At 43.7% G+C, this 24,928-nt stretch overlaps 1 protein-coding gene across 2 annotated transcripts in view; it reads right to left on the bottom strand.

Moving 5' to 3' along the window:
* Positions 1-4,940: 4,940 nt before the first annotated feature.
* TGFBR2 (transforming growth factor beta receptor 2) overlaps positions 4,941-24,928 on the bottom strand; it is a 100,968-nt gene continuing 80,980 nt past the window's right edge. For both annotated transcript variants that reach the window (XM_067753581.1, XM_067753580.1), the window contains exons 6-7: positions 10,244-10,371; positions 4,941-7,571 (exon numbers count right to left, since the gene is read on the bottom strand). In XM_067753581.1, the coding sequence (XP_067609682.1) occupies positions 7,392-7,571; positions 10,244-10,371 (308 nt within the window). In that variant the 3' untranslated portion in view covers positions 4,941-7,391. The remainder of the gene's footprint in view (positions 7,572-10,243; positions 10,372-24,928) is intronic.

The following is a 24,928-nucleotide window of genomic DNA, read 5'->3' as shown; positions in this document are numbered from 1 at the left end:
ACTTCCCCCTTTGGTAACTCTTAAGTTTCTTTCCTAAGTCTGTGAGTCTGTTTTTGTTTTGTCAATTAGTTCATTTGTATCAGTTTTTAGATTCCACAGGTAAGCAATCTCATATGATATTTGTCTTTCTCTGTCTGATTTACTTCCCTTAGTGTGATCATCTCTAGGTCCATCCATGTTGCTGTAAATGGCATGATTTCATTGTTTTTTATGGCTGAGTAATATTCCATTGTATGTATGTACCACATCTTCTTTATCCATTCATCTGTCCGTGGACATTTAGGTTGCTTCTGTGTCTTGGCTGTTGTAAATAATGCTGCAGTGAACGTTGGGGTCCATGTATCTTTTCGAACCATGGTTTTCTCTGGACGTATGCCCAGGAGTGGGATTGCCAGATCATATGGTAGCTTTGTTCTTAGTTTTTGTTAAGGAACCTCCACACAGTTTTCCATAGTAGCTGTATCAATTTACGTTCCCACCAAGGGTGCAGGAGGGTACCCTTTTCTCTACACCCTTTCCAGCATTTATTGTTTGTAGACTTTTTAATCATGGCCATTTTGACTGGTGCTAGGTGATACCTCATTGTAGTTTTGATTTGCATTTCTCTGATAGTGATGTTGAGACATTATGTCTTTGAAATATGACAACATCACAACTTCATTTTGGAGTAGATAATAATAATTAATGCTTATGTGCATCAGTCTCTGTTCTAATGACTTTGAAAACAGTAACTCTATTTTTATAGTAATTCTTACTACTCTCTCAGGTAGATCCTGTCATTACCCATTTTACATGGTAAGAAACCAAAGTAATAAAATGATTAAAAGGTTCATGCCATGTCAGTCATTGTGGAGCTGACAATAATTTGAACCAAACCAAGGGGATCTGACTCCAGAGGTCCCAATTTTAATGATTTTGTTAGAATATTTAGACAAAATATGACATTTCAAAGGCATTTCATCTTTCTGGTGACACACCAGCACCAGGGCTATCATTATTCTATTGTCTACACAGCAGGCATGGAGGGGGGAAGATTCAAGGACAGTTTCAGCAACACCGATTGCACAGGGTGCATGCAGAGTGAGTTTTTAGCATTGTGTGTGTGTGTGTGTGTGTGTGTGTGTGTGTGTGTGTGTGTGTGTAGAGGAAGAGTGAGAGAGAGCACACATTTCACACCGTGTGCAATTTTAGCTTAATTAGAATAGGAAGACTATTAACAAGCTATTTTTAAATGCACCAAAGATCAGGAGGTGTATTAGAATTAAATTACACCGTGTGAGGCTGATTGGCAGGCCATGTAATGGGGGAAGGTTCACAATCTTGTCTTTATCTGCAGTTTGCAAAGTAGGCCCGAAAGCCATAGCCCCACACCCATAGTCTGGAGCTATAATTATCCAAGTAAAAAAAGAAATACTAATTGGAAATGAGATAAGCAACGATTAGGCAGGCTATTTCAGAAGGAAAATGAACAGAATTGCAGATGCCAACTGTGGTGACTTGTGAAAAAGGATGGACACGCTTGCTTAGATGAAAACTTCTCTGTCACCCTGGGAAGGGTTTTCCCTCGGGACTAGACTATTAGTGTACACCCTGTCATTTGCATAGGGAGCTTAAAACAAAAACCACCACTGCCAGGCACAGAGAGCGCCTGCATTCCAAAGCTGCTGACGGGTGCAAGGACCAGGACCCCGCTGAGGGCACTTGGAGACTTACTGCCAACCGGGAATGCTCCCGACTTTGCTGTAGCCAGGACTGAAATAACCCGGGTAAAACAGAGCCTGTAAGGGGGGGCGTCAGAGGACCTTGGCTCCTGTTTTGGCTGGAGCACTTGGGCTGGAGCCCAGAGTCCATGTGCCTTTGAGGAATGACTTTTGCTCCCTGATGGCCACCCTGGCCCCTCCAGTGTGCACTGCATCTTCCTCCTGTGGATTTGACCCTAAAGAATCAGACCTCGAGCATTCCAGGACTCCACCTTGCCCTTCAACTACAGCTTCACCTTGTGTTCAAGGTCTGCATGCGGGCTCTGGAGTCTGACTGCTTCAGTTCCAATCCTGGCCTTAAGACCGCTCACTGTGGGACTCTTAGTAATACCTTGCTCCCTGCCTGTTTCCTCACCTCTTATATGGACGTAAGACTACCTCATAGGTTGGTGGTGAAGATTAAAGCAGATAAAGATGGTAAAACACAGAGAATGGTGTTTGGTGCTTCCCGAGTGCTCCATGAATGTTAGCAATTCATACGGATTTGCTTCCTTGTGGGGAGCACGCCAACCTCATCATTCATATTCCCAGCCCCTGCAGTTGCCAAAAATAAGGACTGTTATCTACTTAATGCATTTTAAAAAGTCAATTCAAGTTTTTAAACCCAGCTATATTTCAAGCAATAATATTTGTGAAAGCCCAGGGTAAATGTGTTTATTTTTTCTAGTACATGTTAAAATAAAAACAGACCCACTAAAATAATGTTTTTAAAGGTTGGCACAATCTGAAACTGTCTGAAGGAGTGGGCACACTCCACACATTAGGCAACACTATTCACTCGTCCTCCAGTTGTGCTCTCGGCAAGAATTTAGACAGCACTTCTCATGTGAGTGGAAGCAAGTGGAGCAATAGAGATAAGAACACACCTTCCTTGCTCCCACTGTGCAGACAGACTCCCGGGGGGTGGGGGTGGATGAGAACAATGATGGTGCTATGGGGATGTTTCATGGTGGTACAGCCCTCTCATCCTGCTGGGCAGGCCAGATCCCTCAGGAGACAATACGAGAAAAGAACCAAGCATTATTCCAAATTATTATTTCAAATTTGAAGTCCAGGACACCTTGGCTTTGCAAGCAGACCTACCTCTGTGAGACCCTAGGCTTCTTACTGGGGTCCTTCAAGTGTGATTTCTCATCTGTAAAATGGGCACAGTACCTACTTCATGGACCTAGTCTTGGCAGGTGCTCAGTGAATGGGCGTCCTCCCCAGATGACCAGTACTCACCCAGGACAGGAGCTTCCCTGTGCTCCAGGCCTGCAGTGTGTGTCCACTTCTCTGTGTTGTTAACGCCCTCTAGGATGTATCTCAGTATCGGCCTCTTTGGAAAGCAGCCCTGGCACACTAAACCAACCGAATACTGGCCAGTATGCACTGAAGGCTTTCCAAGTTCAAGACGCAACACCAGTATTCCTTACCACAGTGGTCACTGGTATGGGATGAAGCCTGTAAGATCCCACTGTACATATAATTAAACTGAGGCATGGAGAGCGTAAGTAATTTGCCCAGGTCACACAGGTGGTAAATGGAGGAGCAGGAAACTGCTAAAATTAGTAACCTCTAAAACTGCCAAGCTACTAGTTAAGACAGCACTACAACTAATGCCCGCAGTAGTACAGGACCCCATCATCCAGCTAAGTGATTCTCAGCTGAGAGTGAAGATTTTTGTCCCCCAGAGGATATGTGGCAATGTTTGGTGACATTTCTGGTTGTTGCAGCTGTGGGGTGGGTGCACTGCTGGTGGGAGTGCACATACTGGTGCAGCCACTATGGAGGCGAGCAGTGTGGACAGTCCTCAAGAAGTTAAAGATAGAGCTACCACACAATCCAGCAATTCCACCTCTCGGTATTTATCTGAAGAAAGTGAAGACGTTAACTTGAAAACATATCTGCGTCCCATGTTCACTGCAGCATTATTTATGAAAGCCAAGATAACCATGCAACTTAAGTGTCCATTGATGGATGAATGGATAAAAAAAAATGGCGTATGTATACAATGGAATGTTTTTCAGCCATAAAAACATAAAATCTCGCCATTTGTGACAACATGGACAGAACTTGAGGGCATCACGCTTAGTGAAATAAGTCAGAAAAAGGCTAATACCATATGATCTCACTTATATGTGGAATTGGAAAAAACAAAGAAAACGAGATTCAGAGAACAGGCTGGTGGTGGCCAGAGGCAGGGGGTGGGGAGTGGATGAAATGGGTGAAGGGGGTCAGAAGGTACAAACTTACAGTTTATAACATAAATAAGTCCTGGGGATGTAATGTGTGACAGCATGGTGACGATAGTTAATAATACTGTGCTGCATATTTGAAAGTTGCTAAGAAAGTCGATCTTAAACGTTCTCATCACAAGAAAAAAAAATCCTGCAACTCTGTATGATGACGGATGTTAACCAGACTTACTGTGATTTCACAGTACATACAAATATTGCATCATTATGTTGTATACCTGAAACATACAATTTCGTATGTCAATTATACCTCAATGAAAAAGCTCCAAGTGGGACGGGGTGACTGGGTAGAAAGGAAGAGGGAGGAAGCGTGACACATGGCGGGGTGGGGGGAGGGGAGAGATAGCAGCAGCCTGTTAACTGAGAGGAGTGGGGAGGGAGAAGTGGGCATGCGCGGAGCCCGCGGCGCACCCCGCGAGAAGCCATGTGTGGATGCGGGCCGCTCTCGGGACCCGGGGACAGGGGAGATGGTGGTCGGGGATGTAGAGGGACACCGTGCCGGACCTGGGATAAGGGGCAAGCCACCACCAGCATCTGCCACATTTCCCAGTACTGAAGTGATTGCTTTTTTAAAAACAGGGACCTGGGCTTCCCTGGTGGCACAGTGGTTGAGAGTCCGTCTGCCGATGCAAGGCACACGGGTTCGTGCCCCGGTCCGGGAAGATCCCACATGCCGCGGAGCGGCTGGGCCCGTGAGCCTTGGCCGCTGAGCCTGCGCGTCCGGAGCCTCTGCTCCGCAACGGGAGAGGCCACAACAGTGAGAGGCCCGCGTACAGCAAAAAAACAAACAAAAAAAACACAGGGACCTGACACTGTCAGTTGAAGAAGACAGTGACTATGGAAAAGTTGGAGAGCATTTGTCTTGTGGCTTTTTCTGCACAAACTGCAAAATAACCAAATGAGGCTTGTGGACCCCTATGAATAGGAACAGGAGGCAGGAAGCTGACCTGAGTATTTTTGTTTTATTCCATCGAATAAACATTTTATTTATATAAAAGACAAACAATGCATAGAATGAAAATAAGTGCTTGACACAGTTGATATAAAACGAGTATACAGCATTCACATTCCTATTTTAATAAATGAGTACTGGTGAAGTGTTCCATAAAAGAATAAAACTTTCCCTTTATGTAGAGTAGTGAAAAAAGTCAGTATTTTTAGGAACTACAGAATGATATTCCTTGGTCTTTTTCTTGAATAAGGGAAACAAACATAAAACAAGCCACAGTATCATCTGACACTACATTCCAGTTTATGCTGATGACCACCCAGAAGTGATAAAGCTCTTTTGACTCTTGGAAGATCCCATAATGGACTAGTATTCTAGAAATTCACCACTAGAGGTCAATGAGCAACAGCTATTGGGACGGCCTCACCAGCCCTAAAGTGCAGGGGATTTCTGGGCACTTCCGCAGCATTGCGGGTCAAACTACCTTAAGTCTCTCAGCCCACCCCCCCCCCCCCCCCCCGAGCAGGGTTCCTAAAAGTTCCACCTAATCCCAAACTTCAGCATATCTGCTAAAACCCCAATGAGATGAGACCTTCCAAAACCCAAGTAGAGCTGGTCACTGCCAGTCCCTCTCCAATAATCCTATTTGGCTGAAAATAAGCTTCAAAAACATTTTTAAAAAAATTGTTATTTGCAGCATTAACACTTGTTTGTGGATTAACGAGTTTCCTATGGAGTAGTAAAGCACATTCTTTGTTCTTGTCCATGTGGACACAGATTTCCTAACTGTACGTGGGACTCCTGTGTCCCACATTCAAATTCTGCAAAGGTTGGGAAGGCAGGTGTGACTGAGACCAGTAACAATGACAACAGTTTCTTGGAGTAAAGAGCACCCTCTGAAAGCAGAGGGGGAAGCTCTTAAAATACAAGTAAAATAGATTTGGGTTAACAGGGAACACCCAGAGGAGGTCCCCGTTAGTCCAAAAGAAGGCCAGCTTCAAATCTTAACCCCAGGAAGGGAATCAAAATCATACTCTATAGCCAGAGAAGGAGTGCGTGGACGCACATTTCTCACAGGGGCCCTTGGTTGGAAGCAGGTTTAATTCCCAGACTGGGGTGGGGGTGGGTGGAAAACACAAACGTTCATGGCGGAAGTGAGCAGCTTTCTAAGAGTGTCCACACCTGCGTCTGTGAATGATGTGGACCAGAGAGAACTGGAAACCATTTGCTCTTTAGTCTTACTTGAGGATCCAAATTTTTTTTTTTTTTTTTTGCAAAATCTCCAAGTATTTAAAAAGTGCCTCGATTTTGTTAAACACCGTGCTGGCCAAGCAAGACACACGTTCAGAGTGCCTGAGGAGACTCCTGATGTGGCAGTGCTGTGCTGCTCAAATACTTTCCCCTTGGCCAAAATGTGCTCGAGTCCCCTGAAGCCCAGAGCATAGAACCTACTAGTGTTGCATAGAAAGCTGGAGACTGAAACCAAGAGTGATAAAAAAACTAAACATAAAGAACCTGGAAGGGAGACCTATTCCCTTTTAGGAAACAGGGAACAGTAACATAGGTATGGGGGGGGGAATTTTTAAAAAAATAACAATTTCTCATTAGTAGAACGTGTGGCAATTTCACGGGTGGGGAAATGTGTCCTGATTTTTCTGTAGCCTGTGAAGGTAAAACATGGGGCTTAAAACATTTAAGCAATTAGAAATGGAGCAAAGTTTCTGAACTAGCTGAGGAAGGAGGTTCACAAACCAGAGGTGGGTTGTGAAGCTCCGGTGACAAGTCCAGGAGAGATGATGGCACACGGGGACCCCAGGGTCTGGTCCCCAAACAGTGCGACTCCAATCAGCTCCATGGCCAGAACAGGACCCAGTACAGGGAATTATTACTTTGCAAAAGCAAGTGCAACTTGGCCACAGCAGGCTCTGAGACCTGGAGTCTCTCTCTGAAGGCAAAGACCGCACCCCCCCCCGCACCCCCCCCAACCCCTGTGTGCTCAGAGGCCCAGCACACGAGTGACTGCCAAGTGCTGAGGCTGCCCCAGAGCCCTTCCTTCTGTGCTCAGTGCCAAGCTCGCCCATCCAACCCATTTCTTGGGCATATTTGATCTTTTTCCTCACCTCTTTCTAGAGTATGGCCGTATAGATAGATATAAACATATATAGATATATATAAAACATAGCTATTCCATATTTATATACAGGCATTAATAAAGTGCAAATGTTATTGGCTATTGTAAAAATCAATCTCATTTCCTGAGGAAGTGCTAACACAGCTTATCCTATGACAAAGTCAAAGACATAGGACGCTTCCTGTCACCCCCTCCCCAGCTCGGGGGGGAGGGAGCGGCCCCGGGGTTCCAGGAAGCATCGTTCAGGGGCAGCTTCCTGCTGCCTCTGTTCTTTGGCCACAGGGGCAGCCACACTCGGCCAGCCGCTGGAAGAGCTATTTGGTAGTGTTCAGGGAGCCGTCTTCGGGAATCTTCTCCTCTGAACTGCTCCTGCCCGAGAGTCTGTCCAGGTGCTCCAGCTCACTGAAGCGCTCGGCCACACACTGTGCCGTGAGCCGGGCCTCGGGGTCGTGGTCCCAGCACTCGGCCAGCGTCTCACACACCATCTGGATGCCCTGCAGGGGGAGAGGGTCCACAGGCCTCTGAGAGGGGATGGCGGCTCCTGGAGGCAAGGCAGCCCCTGCCTTGTCTCTGCCGCCATCGCTCTGTCCCCGCCTGCAGGCCAGTCCCCAGCACCATCTAACTGCAGCTGCAGGCGGCCAGCGTTCCGGGGCCATCTGATCATAGGAAGTGGGGAAATGAAGACACAGCACAAGGCCCCCCAGTAGGCTCCTGGGGCACAGCAGCATCCCCAATCCTGAAAATTCCCGTGAAGTGGGCTTCTAATGCCATTTCACACCTTTCTGTTTGGTGGGGAGGGGCATAGCTTTAGGCTTTACTGTTGAGGGCAGTTTTAGGTTCATAGCAAAATCAAGTGGAAATTACAGAGTTTCCATATACGCCCTCCACCCTCGCGGACAACCTCCCCCGCCATCAACACCTTGCATCTGTGTGTGCATTTGTTAAAATCGGTGAACCAACACTGACACGTCACTATCAACCAAAGTCAACCAGAACACGGTTCACGGTAATGTACAGGACGTGGATTCTGGCAGATGTGTCCATCATCACAGGATCCACAGAAGGCCACTGCCCTAATCAGCCTCTGTGCTCCACCTGTCACCCCTCCTTCCTCCCCCCTCAGCCCTGACCACCACTGATCTGCTTATTGTCTTAATGGTTTTGCCTTCCCCAGAGAGTCTTAAGAGCTGGAATCATGTACACATTCCTATGTAAACAGGACTGAATATCTGAGTGAAGTCCAGGCATTGGTCTGGTTGCATTTTCTGGGTTCAAGTCCCATCTTCCAGCAGCTGCTGGGGAGACCCTCTGCTAGGCCCCTCCTCTCCTGCATCAGGCTGGGCCCTGTCTGTCTTTGTAGGTCCTGCAGACTGTTTCAGAGAGTTCAACCTAACCCCATAAAGGCCCCATTCAAAAGGCCCATCCAGAAAATGCTGCCCACAATGTGTGACAAGGGTCTTCTTTCATGGCTTTAATTTTTATTTTGCATTGCAAATATTTTTGTTATTTCAAGTCATTTTTTGGAAATAAAGCAGGCACGGATTAACTAGATAGCCCAATAGGTGGAAACAGACTGTGCTCTTGCCAATCAGAGGCCCAACCCTATCACTGGTGTCCCCTCACACGAGTGGCCAGGTGGAATGGATCATTCCCCACTCTGCCCTGAGAATGGCACTCTCCTGTCTGCAGTCTAACCAGCAACTTTCCCCACACACCTAGGAACCTGACCCTCCCTTCCCGCCCTGTGAGTGAGTTCATGATGTTGAATTAATTGTGTAATTCACCTAATTGGTGGTATTGATTGATGGCCCTGTTAAGAGTGGAGTGTTATTGTTGGTACACAAGTAACATTTATTTTATTCTGGCACTGTAATTACAGGCAGTAAATTAAATTAAATATTAAGCATTAACTTGAAATAAATAGGGCAACAAATCTCATTAAGAGAAAAAATGTATTATGCAAATTCTTTCCAGAATTTTATCATCATGAATAATGGCTTCATTAGAAGAACTGTACAGCAGAGGAGGCAACAAGAGTTTGAAAGAAACAATACTAGTGCCTTCTGATTTCAGAGTTAACACAAAATAGTCTTGCATTTTCAAAGCCAAAGAGGCTTTCCTGAAACCCAGGGAGAAGCCCTAGGCCACGTCCTGGTCCACGCTCTCCCCCGGTTTTATCAGGGTCTGTCCGCTGAAGCGGCTCTTGGCGAGGGCTGGCACACACCAGGCTTCCTGCTCCATCTGTCTCCTTGATTGTACCTGACTTGTGGTTTCTGTTTTTTATCTGACTTATCAACCTTGCCCTTAGGAAACCTATGACTTAGCCCCAGCCTTCCCCTGGGTAAGGGAATTCAGCCAAAGGCGGCCATAAATGGTTTACGTCAATGGAAAGGACAGTCTTGTCAGTGAGCTATGGGCACAAGGCCCCTCTCCCTCATTCACGGCTCTTCCCTGCTGTGACTGGCAGTCCCCAGCTCTCACAACCTATGCCTCCTTCTTTTCCTCTGATTGGGGGCATTTTGATGAGGAGAATTTGGACAGGTCTCCCTGTATGTCAGAACCACTGCCCTGCTATGGATGGATGGCCTTACCTACCATTGCTTAAAAAGAAAAAAAAGAAGAAGCCATTAGGAAGTTCTGGAAAGACAGATTTCCTATTTGTTCCCTTGCCCTTTGCTCTTCTGTGCTTTCCTTTATCCCAGCCTCCTTCTCGACACACCTGCCGCAGCCTGAGTGCACAGCAGCCCCTTGCAGGCCAGCTGGCTGCCAAACACCCCTTCTTTCTCACTAAGTATTTCCTGCCAGAGCTGAAGATTCCCAGAAGAAAACAGTTGGAACCCAGAAGGGAACAAAACATAAACTCCCTATAAGAGGTGAGTGGCACAGGCTGCAAACAAAACATTTTAACTCAGAAGCAAGACGGCTTGGACAATACGACAAATGCCCGTCAAATGATTCTGTGTGAGCCCTTTCTGAATGGTGGGTAGAACGTGCAATAACAAGGTCATCCCACTTTACTGAAACTTCTTTGTAAAGAAAAGTGAACAGGGTCATGGAAAACAAAGGGACCTGCCTCAGATTGATGCCCAATAGCCAGGAATTCTCTCCTACCTAAGATATTACTCCGGATGAACTTTACTTGCCGTTCGCAACAGTCACTCCTTACCTGGTGGTTGAGCCAGGAGCTTGGGATTTCGGGTCGTCCTCGATCTCTCAACACGTTGTCCTTCATGCTTTCGACACAGGGATGCTCCCGCACCTTGGAACCGAATGGAGGCTCATAATCCTTCACTTCTGTTGGAAAGAGCAGGCAAACACAGGGCCCTTGAGAAGGGTGTGCACAGCTAAGACACTGAGTGTGATGCACCTGTGATTACGCTAGGGGCAATTTTTAATTCTTGTGGGTTCAAATATAAGGAGGGGTTGTGGAAGGAGCTTGAGAAGTATTCAACACATGACTGTTGAGTGCCCACGATGTCCTAACAGCTGGGGACAGAGCAGAGAACAAGACCAACAAGGTCAGGGGATTCAGGTTTTAATGCAGACATCTCAATGGGGCAATCCTGGTTCTTGGGAGGTAGAAAAATCTTACATATTACAACGGTTTGTGGCCCTACAAAGGTCCACAGTACATAAATAGATTTAATATGTGGCATTAAATTTCTTGGGGAGATTCAGCCATAAAAAAAAGAAATGAAATTCTGAGAGATGCTACAATACAGATTATGCTTAGTGAAATAAGCCAGACACGAAAGGACAAATATTGTATGATTCCCCTTATATGAGGTACCTGGGACAGGCTAATTCACAGAGACAGAGAGCAGAATAGTGGTTGCCAGGGGATGGGGGTAGAAGAAGTAGAGAGATATTGTTTAATAGGTACAGGGTTTCAGTTGGGGAGGATGAAAAATTTCTGGAAATGGATAATGGTGATAATTACACAACACTGTGAATGTACTTAATGCTATCGAACTGTACCACTTAAGTTGTGAATTGTAACCACTTAAAAATGGCTAAACTGGTGAACTTTATATCATGTATAATTTTCCCACAGGGAGAAAAATCATGGGGAGTAGTGATTAAGAAAAAAATGTCTACAAAGGCTCCTTGCAATAGTAATAATGAAAAAGAGGTTCAGAAATGCTGTTTTAGATGACAGAGGAGAGCGACTGATAACACCAACAAACAAAATTTTAAAAGGTAACTTTCCTTCAGTGATACTTGCTAAAAAGAAAATAAAGAAGGATGATGTAAACACTTCATTAGGACTTCAGGTTTCAACTAAGGACAAAATCTTTTCTTCTTTTTTTAAGGGAAATTCAGGTTGCTGATTTTCTTCTAATTTCTCTTATTGAAGTATAGTCAGGTGACTTACCATGTTATATCAGTTTCAGGTATACAACATAGTAACTCAATATTTTTATGGATTATATTCCATGTAAAGTTATTATAAAAAACTGGCTATATTTCCTGTGCTGTACATTACATCCTTGTAATTTATCTATTTTATACCTAGTAGTTTGTACCTCTTAATCTCCCTCACCCCTAACCCTTTTGGCAAGAAACCATAGTTTGTTCTCTGTATCTGTGAGTCTGTTTGTTTTGCTTGTTTTATTTTGTAGATCCCACATGTAAGTGAAATCAAGCAGTATTTGTCTTTCTCTGTCTGACTTATTTTACTAAGCATAATACCCTCCAGGACCATCCATGTTGTTGCAAGTGGCAAAATGTCATTCTTTTTTATGGCTAATATTCCATTTTGCGTGTTGCGTGTACACACGTATACATTTTACTTTTGTATGTAGTATCACATTTAACTGTCCAGTTTTCTCAGTACCACTTATTGAAGGGACTGTCTTTTCCCCATTGTATATTCTTGCCTTCTTTGTTGTAGATTAATTGACCAAAAGTGTGTGGGTTTATTTCTAGGCTCACTATTCTGTTCCACTGAGCTGTGTTATATGTCTGTTTTTGTGCCAGTACCATACTGTTTTGATTACTGCTGCTTTGTAGTATAATCTGAAGTCAGGGAGTGTGATCCCTCCAATTTTGTTCTTTTTTCTCAAGATTGCTTTGGCTATTCAGGGTCTTCTGTGGCTCCATACACATGTTAGGATTATTTGTTCTAGTTCTGTGAAACATGTCATGGGTATTTTGATAGGGATTGCTTTAAACCTGTAGATTGCTTTAAAGAGTATGGACATTTTAACAATATTAATTCTTTTATTCCATGAATATGGGATATCTATTTATCTGTATCATCTTCAATTTCCTTCTTCAATGTCTTATAGTATTTAGAGTACAGGTCTTTTACCTCCTTGGTTAAATTTACCCCTAGGTATTTTAATCTTTTTGATTTGATTATAAATGGGATTGTTTTCTTAACTTCTCTTTCTGATAGTTCATCATTAGTGTACAGAAATGCAAGAGATTTCTGTATATTAATCTTGTATCCTGCAACTTAACTGAATTCATTTATTACTCCCAATAGTTTTTTGATGGTGTCTTTAGGGTTTTCTACATATGGTTTCATGTCATCTGCAAACAGTGACAGTTTTACTTCTTCCCTTCTAATTTGGATGCCTTTTTGTATCTTTTTCTTGTTTGACTGCTCTGCCTAAGACTTCCAATAATATGTTAAATAGAAGTGACAACCATGGGCATACTTGTCTTGTTCCTAATCTTAGACAAAAACCTTTCAGCTTTTCACCATTAAGTATAATGTTATTTAGCTGTGGTTTTATCATAATGGTCTTTATTAAGTTGAAGTGTGTTTTCTCTATACCATCTTGTTGAGAGTTTTTATCATGAATGGATGTTGAATTTTGTCAAATGCTTTTTCTACATTGATTGAGATGATCATATGACTATTCTTTCATTTTGTTAATGTACTGTAAAACACTGATTGATTGGCAGATACTGAACATCCATAACCCCTGGAATAAATCCCACATGATCACGATGTATGAGACTTTTTATGTACTATTGAATTCAGTTTGCTGATATTTTGTTGAAGATCTATGTTCATCAGGGATAACGGCCTGTAATTTTCTTTTTTTTTTTATAATGCCTTTGTCTGGTTTTTGTGTCAGGGTAATGGTGACCTCTTAGAATTTGTAAATTGTAAATCTGACCTCGTAGTTTAGAAGTGTTCCCTCCACTTCAATTTTTTTGCAATAGTTTTTGAAATAAAGGCATTAACTCTTCTTTATATGTTTGGTAGAATTCACCTGTGAAGGCATCCAGCCCTGGACATCCAGCCCTGTTTGCTGGGAGTTTTTTAATTACAAATTCAATTTCACTTCTAGTGATTGGTCTCTTCAAATTTTCTGTTTCTTCTTGATTTAATCTTGGTAGGTTGTAGGTTTCTAGAAATTTGTCCATTTATTCCATGTAGTCCAATTTGTTGGCATAACTGTTAATAGTATTGTCTTACGATTTTTTTCTATCTCTGTGATATCAGTTGTTACTTCTCCACCTTAATATCTTATTTTGTTTATTTGGGTCCTCTCTCTTTTCTTCTTGGCAAACCTGACTAAAGGTTTATCCATTTTGTTTCTCTTTTCAAAAAGCCAGTTCTTGGTTTCATTAATCTTTTCTATTGTTTTCTTGATCTCTATTTTGTTTCCTCTCTGATCTTTATTATTTCCTTCCTTCTGCTGACTTTGGGCTTTGTTTGTTCTTTTTCTAACTCTTTTAGGTAGAAAGTTAGGTTGTTTGAGATTTTTGTTTCTTGAAGTAGGCCTGTATCACTATAAACTTTCCTCTTAGAACTGCTTTTGCTATGTCCCAGATTTTTGAAAAGTTGTGTTTTTATTTTCATTTGTATCAAGGTATTTTTATTACTATTGCTTTGAATTCTTTATATCCGATAAATTATTTATCTGTGTTTCAGTAGGGGTTTATCTTGTTTCTTCATTTGAAATAGAGTCCTCTGTCTTCTCACTTTGACTAGTTCTGTTTGTCTCTCTTAAATTAAGTGAAAAAGTTATCTATCCTGATCTTGAAGGCATATCCTTGTGTGCATCCCTATGCAGTCTGCATGTGCCCTTTGTGGCTTTGGTGGGAGAGCTGGATCTGAAGTGAGCACGGACTGTGTCTTTTCCTGGGGTGCTGCCTCTGCTCTGGGGCAGGGAGCAAGCAAATCTGTCTGTGTGCTCTTCAAGAGTGGGGTCTTGGTTTCTTACAGTCCTCTGGTAAGCCCCACTGGTTTTCCAACCAGCCGAGGGGGCTCAACTTCCAGTGCCAGACCCCAGGGCTGGGGTGCTTAATATGGGGCTCGAACCTCCTGCTTCCCAGGGAGGATCCTGGAGCTTGTGATACTCCCTTCTCTTCTGGGTCATGCAGTAGGGGTGTGGGTCTGGACGAGATCACTTTTCCTTGCCTCCTACCTGACTTTGAGTGGTTCTTTCTTTATAGCCTTTGTTATAGGAGAGCTGATCTGCTAATCTTCAGGTCATTCTCAGAGAGATCTGCTTTATATGTAGTGGTACTTTGGCATGTTCATGGGGGGAGGTTAGCTCGGGGTCTTCCTACTCTGCCATCTTGATCCCCCTTCATGTTCTAGGGTCGATATCTTTATAGAAGCTTCCTTGAATATCCCCAGAGCGATTCTTTATTAGACGTCTGGGGCAGAGCTCTATTTTAGGGTGTACAGCCACTGCTCATCTGTCTCACTCGACCAGATGGTGAGCGTCTGCAGGCAGGTTCAGAGCCCCTTTCTCATGCTTGTATTCCTGGCACCCATGGCAGGGCCTCCCATACAACGGGCTCTCAATAAATGCTTTGTTGAGCGAATGAATGAATTACTCTTAGATCCTGTCCAAAGTGGCCAATGCATAAACTCTGGGTGAATATTAGAACATCTATTAATTTAAGTGGGTGGGACAATACCCATGTCAGTGCATCACAGGACAATTTAGAAAATAAAATCACTCCAGTACTGAAACATGCCTGAGCCAAAAGGGAAGAGTGGGCTGGATTCGCCATTTTCCTCCAAAATAAATAGGACCTTTGGCCTTTACTTCAAAATAACCCTGTTTAATGAGTGAAACTTTCAATAATTTGCCCATCCAGGCTGAGAATTGAAGAAGCATTTAAGGCGAAATGACATTTTGAAAAGAGATGGCTTGTTCTTGTTTATTTGATTTTCCCCCTTTCCCAGAACCTTACTTGCATATTTATCTTTTTCCGCCTCACCCAACTAGAAGAGCTGGCAGGGTATTTTCCTTTTCCTTAGTTGGGATGAAGCCCTCCCCTCCTCCACCACTGTGAGACAAGCACAAACCATCCTTCTGTGTGTCTGCATTTGCCTTCAAGTGCCCATAGCACTTAATCTGTACTGCTCTTGGGGTGAGATCTGAACTTCGATTTGCATCGTATTTATACACCTTATTTCTTTCTTCTAGTCCCTTATCTTTTACCGGACTGTAAACTCCTAAGGCCTAAGGCAGAGGCTGAGTTTTGTGTCTGCTGAAATTGTGCCTTATACATAGTAGGCTTTCAATAAATATGAGCTGGCTTGAATTCAAGCAAGAGATAAGTTCCCAGTAAGGGTTTACTCTGACCTAAATCTTCTTTTCTATAAAATGAATGGGCTGAACTAGATGACCTCTATGTCCCCCTCCAGAGCTATCCTGTAATTCAATCTAATCAAATAATGATGCTCTCTTAGTGCCATGCCCTGAGGTTTGTATAATATAATATAATATAATATAATATAATATAATATAATATAATGTAATGTAATGTAATATAATGTAATATGATTTGCATATGACATAAACTGCTCCTTAGACAATGTATCAGTCCACTGACTCTCCATTTCCAACTCTTTTGGCTGCCATGGCAGATGTGGTTGGCAGCCTGCCTAGACCCCCTTTACCAAGCCAAGAACACCACAGCCCCGAGGTGCTGCAAACGCTGAGTTGTAAGGGCTCACAATTTCTCCCTTCTATGGAGAATTACCCTTGGTTGATGGGAGCTTCCTGGCCTGGAGGGCAGTCTGTAGCCAATGACAAATTAACATGGGAGGTTTTTTTTTTTAAATTGGTATAATTGCTTTACAATGTTGTGTTAGTTTCTACTGTACAACAAAGTGAATCAGCTATACATATACATATACCCCCTCTTTTTTGGATTTTCTTCCCATTTAGGTCACCACAGAGCACTGAGTAGACTTCCCTGTGCTATACAGCAGGTTCTCATTAGTTATCTATTTTATACATAGTAGTGGATATATGTCAATCCCAATCTCCCAAATCATCCCCCCCACTTCCCCCTTGGTATCCATATATTTGTTCTCTACATCTGTGTATTTCTGCTTTGTAAATAAGATCGTATAGACCAATTTGTTCAGATTCCACATATATGCGTTAATATACGGTATTTGTTTTTCTCTTTCTGACTTACTTCACTCTGTATGACAGTTTCTAGATCCATCCACGTCTCTACAAATGACCCAATTTTACTCTTTTTTATGGCTGAGTAGTATTCCATTGCATATAGGTACCACATCTTCTTTATCCATTCCTCTGTTGATGGACATTTAGGTTGCTTCCATGTCCTGACTATTGTAAATAGTGCTGCAATGAATATTGGGGTGCATGTGTCCTTTTGAATTATGGTTTTCTCTGGGTATATGCCTGGTAATGGTATTGCTGGGTCAACACGGGAGTTCTAACAGTCTGTCTTGCCCCTAGAGGAGATGACTACTGTGCAATTCATGCTCCAGAGCTCCCCCTGGGATAAGGCTGATGGTGGTGCAGATGGAGAAAAATGAGACTGTTGCATTTTTCTTTTTGTGCCTTTGATCAAATAATGTGAAGAACTGCAGAGAAAGCAAGTCAAAAGGTGAGTGGGGTTAGTTCAGAGAGTGCCATCTTTTAAAATAAATACCATCTTTTAAAAATTTTAGAAATGCCTCTAAGAAAAAAAGCAAACAGCTTAGAGAGTAAGATCGAGTTTAGCACTTTAAAAAAAAAGTGCTAACGGTATGCATCATAAGTAGGGGTATTATTCGTTGTGTTTACCCCAGACCCATCATAAACTAGAGATGAGGACTTGGAAAAGAGACATCAACTCTTTGTGCCTCAGTTTCTGTATCCACAAAACAAGAGAAAGCGCAAGTGCTGACCATCATTAACACAGTCCTCCCTCGGTACTCGTGGGGCGTTGGTTCCAGGACCAGAAGCAGATACCAACATCTGCAGATGCACAAGCCCCACATTTGCCCCTCTGTATATGCGAGCTTTGCATCCACGATTCAAGCAACCGTGGACTGTAAACACAGTACAAGATCCGTGAGTGGCTGGATCCGCGGATGCCGAACCGTGGATGCCGGCCGAGGGCACGCTTACTACCCTAGGACGCTGGCCACAGCGCTCAGCACTCACCCTGTGCACCCACGCTGGCTCAAGTCCAAGAGGGTCAGGCGGGCGACTGGGGTCCACCCTCCCAACGTGCCCCAAGGGCAGACCTCAATCAGCAGCAGATGGGGGTTGGAAGATAAACCGGGCTTCCTTGAGCCGGGGGTGTGATGCTGAGGTGCACGTGGGCTCTGTGCACTGCCAGGGTCCCCAGTGGGATCATGCTCTGGTTGTCCCCATGGTGACCTGCCTGCTAGCACAGGGCTCATCAGCTCCCTCCCCTTCCTGACTGACTGCCTGTTCCTTCTCTCCGTGGCTTTTCCTGCCCTCTTTTTCCTACAGAATGTCAGCTCAGGCTCCTGTTCCAGGGCCCGAGGCACCAAACCCAAGGCAGATACCCTGCTCACCATGGCAGGACCACCTGCTGGGACCAGGCTCCCTCTCACGCCTCAGCTGCCTGCCTCCCTATAGGCGCAATGGGGACCTTGGGATTTCCTTGAGGGCTTCACACAGCCTCTGTTCTAAGAAAGTTTTAGATCTCTCTGCTCTTCTTCCCACCCCCATCCCATCCTCCCCACCGCAGTCCTTTCACTGAGGGCCACCGCCCCATCCTGGCCCCACAGCATCTCTTTGTCTGGCTGGAGGCTCTCAGGAGAAAGTCGGCAGTCTCCGGCTCTGGAGCTCAGAGGGGACCCAGGCAGCGGAGATGCTCACTCCCTGAAAGTCAGCATCTGGTCTGCAGCTGCTGTTTTGATCGTGGTTCCAACTTCATAGAGCCGTGAAGTTGTTGGCAGTTTTTCCCTGAGCACAACCCTGACTTTTATATCTGCCTTCCTTCCAAATTATCCTGCCTGGAAATGCAGGAAGATTAAGGCTGCGATCCCAGGCTCTCTTCACTCCTCTCCCACCCCTCTTTTTTTTCTTCCCTCCTTTCCTTTTGATTCTTTTGCATGTTTTGTCTGCCTCACAGGCTGCAGCAAGCTGGGGTTGTGTTTCTCCTCTTGTGAAAATACTTGCTCAGCTGGCTGCTGTGTGTCAGCTGCTATTCAAAGGCCGACATGGCCAGGGATTTGGAAGTCAGCCAGCCTGGGGGCCCGGTTGGCTCGGGTGACGTGAATATTGTGCCTGCTGTGCTCCCAGAGGGGGCCCTGAAGGACCCACCTTCCTCCGCTTCCCACACACCACACACGGTGCAAACACTTGCATGGACACCAGACAAGCCGAAAGCCAGGACAGAGACTTCTTTGTAGAAGAGAACAACTCTCCTGACTTGTCCTGGAGGAATGGTGAGTTCATGGCTTTCCTCCTTCTTTATAAAACAGTAACACACTGGGCACCTCCTTCCATTTGTTCCCTCTTCAAGCAACTCTGAAAAACCTGTTTTCTTGGTTTCTCTTTTCTATACTTTCAGATGACCCAAGTGCCTGAAGTAACAACCCCTGTTATTAGCTATACCCTAACTCTATTTTGTTTTTCTTTCTGCAATCATCACACCCCCAGCCCTTAAGTTATGATTTTATATCTATTCATGCAGTACTTGTCTTTCTAGCATAGTAGCTCTTCATTAGACACCCAGTCCCTTGAGGACAGGGTCTCTTTTTTTTCCACTGCTGCATCCTTCGCATTTTCTTTTAATTTTTATTTTAAATTAGACTATAGTTGATTTACAATTTGTGTTAGTTGCAGGCATACAGCAAAGTGATTCAGTTATACATATACATATATCTATTCTTTTTCAGATTCTTTTCCTTTACAGGTTATTACAGGATACTAAGCAGAGTTCCCTGTGCTTAGTATTTTTTTTTCCTTTGAGGTCATACTGTACATTTCTCAGGTATTATTATTTTTTTTAATTAATTAATTAATTTTTGGCTGCATTGGGTCTTTGTTGCTGCACATGGGCTTTCTCTCTAGTTGCAGCAAGCAGGGGCTACACTTTGTTGCGGTGCACAGCCTTCTCATTGCTGTGGCTTCTCTTGTTGCGGAGCATGGGCTCTAGGTGTGTGGGCTTCAGTAGTTGTGGCACGCGAGCTCAGTAGTTGTGGCTCGCAGGCTCTAGAGCACAGGCTCAGTAGTTGTGGCGCATGGGCTTAGTTGCTCTGCAGCATGTAGGATCTTCCCGGACCAGGGCTCGAACCCGTGTCTCCTGCATTGGCAGATTCTTAACCATTGAGCCACCAGCAGGTCCTTGTTGATTATCTATTTAAAATATAATAGTGTGTATATGTCAATCCCAAACTCCCGATTTATCACCCCTTGCCGGCCAACCTTGCTCCTTTGGTAACTATAAGTGTGTTTTCTAAGTCTGTTTCTGTTTTGTAAATAAGTTCATTTGTATCATTTTTTTTTTAGAATCCACATATAAGCAATATCATATGATATTTGTCTTTCTCTGTCTTACTTCATTTACTATGATAAGCTCCAGGTCCACCCATGTTGCTGCAAATGGCATTATTTCATTCTTTTTAATGGCTGAGTAATATTCCATTGTATATACATACCACATCTTCTTTACCCATTCATCTGTTGATGGACATTTAGGTTACTTCTGTGTCTTGACTATTATAAACAGCGCTACAATGAACATTGGGGTACACATATCCTTTTGACCCATGGTTTTCTCTGGATATATGCCCAGGAGTGGGATTGCTGGATCATATGATAGCTCTATTTTTAGTTTTGTAAGGAACCTCCATACTGGTCTCCATAGTGGCTGCACCAATTTACATTCCCACCAGCAGTGCAAGAGGGTTCCCTTTTCTCCACACCCTCTCCAACATTTATTGTTTGTAGACTTTTTGGTGATGGCCATTCTGACTGGTGTGAAGTGATATCTCATTGTAGTTTTGATTTGCATTTCTCTAATGATTCGTAATGCTGAATATCTTTTCATGTGCCTCTTCACCATCTGTATGTCTTCTTTGGAGAAATGTCTATTTAGGATCTTTTGCCCATTTTTTGATTGGGTTTTTTTGTGTGTGTGATATTGAGCTGCATGAGCTGCTTGTATATTTTGGAGATTACTCCCTTGTCGGTCGCATCGTTTGCAAATATTTTCTCCCGTTCTGTGGGTTGTCTTTTCATTTTGTTTATGTTTTCCTCTGCTGTGCGAAAGCTTTTGAGTTTAATTAGGTCCCATTTGTTTATCTTTGTTTTTATTTCCATTACTCTAGGAGACGGATCAAAAAAGATATTGCTGCAATTTATGTCAGAGACTGTTCTTCCTATGTTTTCCTCTAAGAGTTTTATAGTGTACGGTCTTACATTTAGGTTTTTAATCCATTTTGAGTTTATTTTTGGTGTTAAAGAATGTTCTAATTTCATTCTTTTTTTTTTTTTTTTTTTGGCGCAGTACGCGGGCCTCTCACTGTTGTGGCCTCTCCCGTTGCAGAGCACAGGCTCCAGACGCGCAGGCTCAGAGGCCATGGCTCACGGGCCTAGTCACTCCACGGCATGTGGGATCTTCCCGGACCAGGGCATGAACCCGTGTCCCCTGCATCGGCAGGCGGACTCTCAACCACTGTGCCACCAGGGAAGCCCCAATTTCATTCTTTTACATGTAGTGTTCCAGTTTACCCAGCACCACTTATTGAAGAGACTCGCTTTTCTCCATTGTATAGTCTTGCCTCGTTTGTTGTACATGTACATTAATTGACCACAGGTGCGTGGTTTCATTTCTGGGCTTTCTATCCTGTTCCATTGACCTATATTTCTGGTTTTGTGCTAGTACCATACTGTTTTGATGACTGTAGCTTTATAATATAGTCTGAAGTCAGGGAGCCTGATTCCTCTGGCTCTGTTTTTCTTTTCCAAGATTGCTTTGGCTATTCAGGGCCTTTTGTGTCTCCATACAAATTTTAAGATTTTTTGTTCCAGTTCTGTGAAAAATGCCATTGGTAATTTGATAGGGACTGCATTGAATCTGTAGATTGCCTTGGGTAGTACAGTCATTTTGACAATATTGATTCTTCCAATCCAAGAACACGGTATATCTTTCCATCTGTATGTGTCATCTTTGATTTATTTCATCACCATCTTATAGTTTCTTGAGTACAGGTCTTTTGCCTCCTTAGGTAAGTTTATTCCTAGGTATTTTATTTTATTTTATTTTATTTTTTTTTTTTGGTATTTTATTATTTTTGATGCGATGGTAAATGGGATTGTTTCCTTAATTTCTCTTTCTGATCTTTTGTTGTTAGTGTATGCAACAGATTTCTGTGTATTAATTTTGTATCCTGCAACTTTACCAAATACATTGATGAGCTCTAGTAGTCTTTTGGTAACATCTTTAGGATTTTCTGTGTATAGTATGTTATTTGCAAACAGTGATAGTTTTCCTTCTTTTCTAATGTGAATTCTTTTTATTTCTTTTTCAGCTCTGATTGCCATGGCTAGAACTTCCAAACTATGGTGAATAAAAGTGGTGAGTGGACATCCTTGTCTTTTTCCTCATCTTAACAGTGAAAAGCTGAAAGCATTTCCTCAGAGCATGGTATTAGCTGTAGGTTTGTCATATACGGCCTTTAATTATGTTGATGTGTGTTTCCTCTATGCCCACCTTCTGGAGAGTTTTCATCATAAATTGGTGTTGAATTTTGTCAAAAACTTTTCTACATCTACTGAGATGATCATATGGTTTTTATTCTTTAAATTATTATTGTGGTGTACCATACTGATTGATTTGCAGATACTGAAAAATCCTTGCATCCCTGAGATAAATCCCACTTGACTGTGGTGTATGAAAATTCTTTTTCAGGTAGATTGCTTATCTTCACTTCACTTAGTTGTTCTCCTGGGGTATCTCGTTCCTTCATCTGGGACATATTCATCTGCCATCTCTTCGTGTAACTTTCTGTGATTGTGGTTTCTGTTCCACAGGCTGCAGGGTTTTATTTCTTCTTGCTTCTGCTGTCTGCCCCCTGGTGGATAAGGCTGGCTCAATGGGCTTGTGCCAGTTTCCTGGTGGGAGGGACTGGTACCTGCCCACTGGTGGCTGGAGCTGGTTCTTGTCCCTCCTGTGGGCAGGGCTGTGTCAAGGGGTGTGTTTAGCAGGAAGCTATGGGCTCAGGAAGATTTTAGACAGCTTTTCTGCTGATGGGTGGGGCTGTGTCCCCACCCTGTTGTTTGTTTGTCCTGAGGCGTCCCAGCATTGGAGCCTACAGGCTGTTGGGTGGGGCCAGGTCTTGGTGAGAAAATGGTGGCCTCCAGGAGGGCTCACGCCAATGAGTACTCACCAGAACTACCGCCACCAGTGTCTTTGTCCCCGAAGTGAGCCAGAGCCACACCCTACCTGCACAGGAGACCCTCTAATAAACAGCAGGTAGGTCTGGCCCAGGCTCTTAAGAGGTCACTTCTTTTTCCCCTGGGTCCTGGTGTGCACGAAACCTTGTGTGCACCCTCCAAGACTGGAGTTTCTGTTTTCCCCAGTCCTGTGGAATTCCTGCAATCAAACCCCACTGGCCTTCAGAGCAGATGCTCTGGGGGCTCCTGATGCCAGACCCCCAGGCTGGGGAGCCTGACGTGGTGCTCAGAACTTTCACTCGTGTGGGAGAACTTCTGCCATATAGTTATTTTCTAGTTTGTGTGTTGCCCACCCGATGGGTATGGGATTTGATTTTATCACGATTGCATCCCTCCTACCATCTTGTTGTGGCTTCTTCTTTGCCTTTGGATGTAGTATATCTTTTTTGATAGCTTCCAGCATTTTTTTATCGATAGTTGTTCAGCAGTTAGTTGTGATTTTGGTGTTTTTGTGAGGGGGATGAGCTCACATCCTTCTACTCTGCCATGTCCTGAGAGTCTCTGTACCCTGAGCACTTTGAGTAATGCCTTCCATGCAGTAGGTACTCAATAAATATTGGTTTAGTGAATGAAAGAATGAATAGATATATCTTCAGAGAAATAAGGATAAGGAAGTTATCTCAGACTCTAAGGCACTGAGGCTGTAACACACTACAGCATTTAATAGCTTTGGGATTCTTTTAACAGAGACTCACCCAGAGATGAGACGAAAGTCAAGTCAACCACTGGAAATGTTCAGAAGTGAGGCCATCACTGAATGTTCCCCAAGTGTGTCACTGTCCTGCCAGATGCTTCCAGAAAGGCTTCAAGTCAAAGGTCACAATACACAGAGTAGCACTGACTACCCAGTTCTGTAAAAATAATAATGGTAGTTCTAGCTGCCATGGGCTATACATGCTCTCCATTGGTCAGGCCAACACTGTACTAGGAAGGTTAGGGCCTGTGGGCCAAAGCCAGACAACAGGGCTCTGATGCTTGTCTCCACAACTTTCCCACCTCCTAAAACCTCAGTTTTCCCATCTGTAAAATGGGGCTAGTAACAGCACACCCTTCAAAGAGTCCTTGGTAGATGGAATGAGTTGTTCCATGAAGCAATTGCTTATGTAATGGTAGTTATTGTTTCTCCATGGCCTTCTTCATCTGGACCAAACCTACTTCTACCAGAAAGTCTTTCCCTTTTGACGACTCTCTTCAATTATGACAACCCATCTCTTGAGCTCCTAGGTGGAATCTTGTGGTAAGGGAGCTGGACCAGCTGGCTTCCAAAGAGTGCTATTACCACCTCTGCATTTTCTCACCTGAGAAGAGTGCGGCTTCTCCAGTGTTGTGTTGTCTCTTGTTCGTGTTTCCTCTGTACTTCTTGCACAGAGAGGACACTTCTGAGCCTCATTGTTCCTTTGAGAGCTGACCTAACCCTCCTTGCCTGACCCTACTGTCGAACTCCCTTTAGCCAATCTGGGCACTCAGTTCCTTGTCCCCTGCCTCGCCTGTAAAAAAGTCTCCTTCGGTGTTCTAGGCCCAGTAAATAGTACGAGACAAAGCCTAGCACTAAGACCTGTGATAAACGCAGAGAGAAGCAGGCGAGGCCTGCTGGGCATCCACGCCAAGAGTTTGGGCTCAGCCCTGAGAAAAGAACAGAGTCACTCGAGTCAGGAAAGCTGGGATTTCACCTTCTCCTGCAAGACCATCCTTTGATGCCTAGTCTCCTGCTTCATTCAGTTAGATGTCCTGCTGCTCAGAATAAATGGGAGAGAATATCAGTGGATCTATACTGTGAAATAAAATATCAATCTATAACTCATCACACTGAGGTAAGCATTTTCCACATTTCCTTCTCTGAAATGACACTGTCCATGAAAAATAGTAATTACATATGCTGTATTTTCAAGTCACAGAAAGAAGTTTAAGCTTCAGGAAAGCCCTTTTATATCCTGCCCTCTCTCTGTATAAAATAAGGCGTAATATCAACTAGAGGAATATTGTCTCTTTTATGTGTAAGGTAAGAAATGTGTCTGAATGTGCAAAGTTTTTAAAAGTAAAGGAGAAAAAAAAAGTCTGTTTCATCAGTAGACAGCAAGCTTCTTCATGGAAATACTTGTCCTTCCATCTGTGTTTGTACAACAGGTTAGAGGGAACACACCCTAACTTCCCTTAGAAGGTACTAACTTTAATGTACCCTCTAA

This window comes from Pseudorca crassidens, chromosome 10, assembly GCF_039906515.1.
Source record: "Pseudorca crassidens isolate mPseCra1 chromosome 10, mPseCra1.hap1, whole genome shotgun sequence".
NCBI classification, from domain to species: Eukaryota; Metazoa; Chordata; class Mammalia; order Artiodactyla; family Delphinidae; genus Pseudorca; species Pseudorca crassidens.
Note: the sequence above shows the minus strand (reverse complement) of the source record. Positions and strands in the feature narration are given on the sequence as shown.